General features: G+C 53.3%; 1 protein-coding gene across 1 annotated transcript; it reads right to left on the reverse strand.

Moving 5' to 3' along the window:
- Nucleotides 1-705: 705 nt before the first annotated feature.
- Nucleotides 706-2,835, reverse strand: lrrn3b (leucine rich repeat neuronal 3b; the record flags this gene model as incomplete). Its single annotated transcript, XM_084482863.1, has 1 exon — nucleotides 706-2,835. The coding sequence occupies one exon, from the start codon at nucleotides 2,833-2,835 to the stop codon at nucleotides 706-708; it is 2,130 nt and encodes a 709-aa protein (XP_084338989.1).
- Between the last annotated feature and the right edge of the window lie 382 nt (nucleotides 2,836-3,217).

The following is a 3,217-nucleotide window of genomic DNA, read 5'->3' on the forward strand; positions in this document are numbered from 1 at the left end:
TGGATACAGAGGGATTCTCATTACATCACCAGTAGAGTAGAATATATAACAATATTTCCATGAAAATTCAAGAATCCTCATTTTAAATAGAAAAAAGAGAGGGAGGGAAAGGGGTATATTTCATCAAAAGGTATACACCATAGTCACTGTTATTCGTCTATTCTACTAAATCCCTCTTTTCCAGGTATAGACAGCCGCTAGTTACTGTTTTTCTCTAACTCGTCTATGGATGTTTGACAAATCACAGACGGTATTGCTTGGGAGCACACGGACAGTTCCACAACTCTGAACACATTTAACAGTCAATTACACAAGAGCCCGCCCAGCATTGCATTGTCTTGCTCTCACTCGGTCTGTATTTCTGTGGGAATGGTACTGAAATGTATCCTTTAGCAGTACAGCAAGCGCTCGCCACCTCCGCCTAACCCCGTCCTGCCGATGTTAGCTTGGGTAGATGAAACGGTTGAAACAAAGCCATCTCTGAAGTTAAAAGTTCAAACTGGTGCGAGTGTGTCATTCAATTCCATCTGTTCCGCCCTAATCCGTTATCAGTTTCGTCAGTACATCTGAGTTTGAACTCCCAAAGGGAAGGGGGCGGGAGAGTTGCAATTTGAACAATCCTGCAAATAGCTGTCTTTCATTCCTTCCCCTATGGCCTCGTCCGTTCTTCCGGAGTCGTGTGGTACTCTCCTCTCGTCGCACTTCCTAAAAGGCATTGTCAGATACGTTTATGACTGTGGCTTTCACTTCCACTCCGCTCGGCATGCCTTTCCCCGGGACCCAGAGCCTTGTTAAGAACGGCGAGTAGACGCCGGCGGCCTCTGGCGGTGTGAGCGCGGCTTTGGACTCGCACTTCCTTAACTCCCCGTAAAGGTGGCGGTTCCTCAGAGACACGTAAATAAGCAAGCAGGCCACGGAGACCATGGCCAGGAGGGAACCGAACACGGTGATCATCGCCGTGTCCCACTTCTCGGCATCCTTGACTCCCCGCTCCAGCGCCTTGGTGGTGACGTTGACGCACTTGGTGTCGTGGCTGGAGTGTGCGCCGCGCACCTCCACGCACACCTTGTACGGGGTGGCCGGGGTGAGGTGGGTGAGGTTGTAGACCCGGACGTCGGAGGGCACCCTGGCGGTGAACGCCATGGTAGGGTGGTTGTTGTCCGTCACGGTGTACCACTTGATGCTCGGCGCCACACCACCATGGGCGGCATTCCAGGACACCACGACGGACCTGGCCTCCAGCGATTTGATCTTGACTTCCAGAGATCCGTTGGCGACTTGGGGGAAATATCCGTTCACTTCCACGGAGACCGACTTGAGGTCGGCGCCCACCAGGTTGTGGGCGACACAAGTGTAAAGCCCCGCCTCGTATTCCGTTATGTCGTAGATGTCGAAGGTTCCCTCGGGGTGCATGTAAAACTTGTCCGACACGGTGTTGGGAAGAACCCTGGAACCAGACGGGGTGATCCAGTAGATGTCTGGTTCTGGTTCCGCAAAGGCTCTGCAGTGGAGGGACACAGAGCTTCCGTTCTGTGCCTTGACACGACCGGGCATGCTTTCAGGAGAAATAAGCGGCAGGCAAATTTCCATCATTTCCCTGAAGTGCACCTGTCGAACATGCTGGCCTTCGTATTCTGGCGGCTCCACACAATACAGCGAGTCGGGTTCCATGAAGCGGATATTGGTCTTGTTCATGTTCATCCAGCGGACCACACAGTCGCAGCGGATGGGGTTGCTGTGCATGCTCACCTCCCTGAGGTTTGGGAGGGACTCGACGGTAATCCTATGGAGGGCACTGAGTGCATTACCGTTCAGCATCAGAGTCTCCAGCCTAGGTAGCTTGTAGAAGGCGTTGGGATGGATGTAAGACAGTTTAGGGTTGTTAGTCGCTTCTATTTTTGTGAGCTCGGGGAGGTTGTTCAGGGCAAAGCTGTCAATGGAAACCAGCTCTGGCATGCTGTTAATTCCCAGCTCTTTCAAATGGAGCATGTCCACAAAGTCCCCCCTCTGTATTCTTCCAATGGGGTTTTTATTCAGATCCAGGAACTTCAGGTTCTTCAGGGTTCTCAGGGCAGAGTGGGGCACCTCTGGGAAAATGTTGTCGTAGAAGGAGATGCTCTCCAACGTGTCGAGGCCCGCCAGCGCATCATCCGGCAGCTGCGACAGATTCATCCTGGTCAAGACGAGACTGCGGAGGTTCACGAGAGGTTTGAAGTTCATGTCATCGATGAAGACCACAGGGTTCTCTCCGATCATGAGGATCTCCAGACTCGGCATGGCCTCAAACCAGTCCTTGCTGATGACCTTGAGTTTATTAGAGTTGAGGTGTAATCGCAGCAGCCTGTGAAGGCCCTCAAATGCTGTGGGGGAGATGGAGGAAATGAGGTTGTGATTCATATAGAGCTCCTGAAGGTTTGGCAGCTCAGCCAAACAGCTCCCGGGCAGCTCCTGTATCCAATTCTCCTCCATGTGGAGCGACAGCAGCTGAGGCAGGCTCCCCAGCTGCACGTCGCTGATGGAGGTTAAGTTATTTTGCGATAGGTCGATCTCTGTGATGTTGGTCAGGTAATCCAAAGGGTTGTTGATCTTCGCCACGTTGTTGGTCTGCAGCAATAGCACCTGTGTGTCCAGGGGTAATTTCCCCGGCAGGCTGAAGAGTCCTACGTCGTTGCAGTCCACCGTGGGGGCCTCCATGTACACAGAGCTGGGAGAGAACCATGGTCTGATCTGACAGACACAGAGCTTGGGGCAATCAAGCCGCTCCTCGGTGGCCAGCACGATGCAAGCCATGGCCAGGGCCACAAAGAGACGATCGGCGAACGACACGTCCTTCATATTGGCCCCCCGTTTCCCCGCCAGTAACTGGCCTTTGTAGACTAAGTGGTGTGCACCGTTGGCCTCACGAATAATGAATCATTTGTTTCCAACCGCCGCGGCGAATGACTTGCAGCCCGCGACCGATGGCCACAGCCACAGCGAGCCCTAGCAACGGCGGTTTGTGGTCCCCAGGGGGGGCTTCGGGTCTGGTTGCTGTCCTTGGATATAATGACCAATCACTCAGTCCTCGCTGCCGGTGTCGGTGTCAGAGGCCAAGGCTGCAGTCAGGCAAAGGGCCCCAGAGGAAGGTAGTCGGGCTGAGGAAGAGGAGGGGGGAAAATGATGGCCAGAAAAAGACTGGTATACCTCAGGGGAGTTACGGTCCAGTTATTAGCATTTA

Source organism: Micromesistius poutassou, assembly GCF_964030765.1.
Source record: "Micromesistius poutassou genome assembly, chromosome: 18".
In the NCBI taxonomy this organism is placed as follows: domain Eukaryota; kingdom Metazoa; phylum Chordata; class Actinopteri; order Gadiformes; family Gadidae; genus Micromesistius; species Micromesistius poutassou.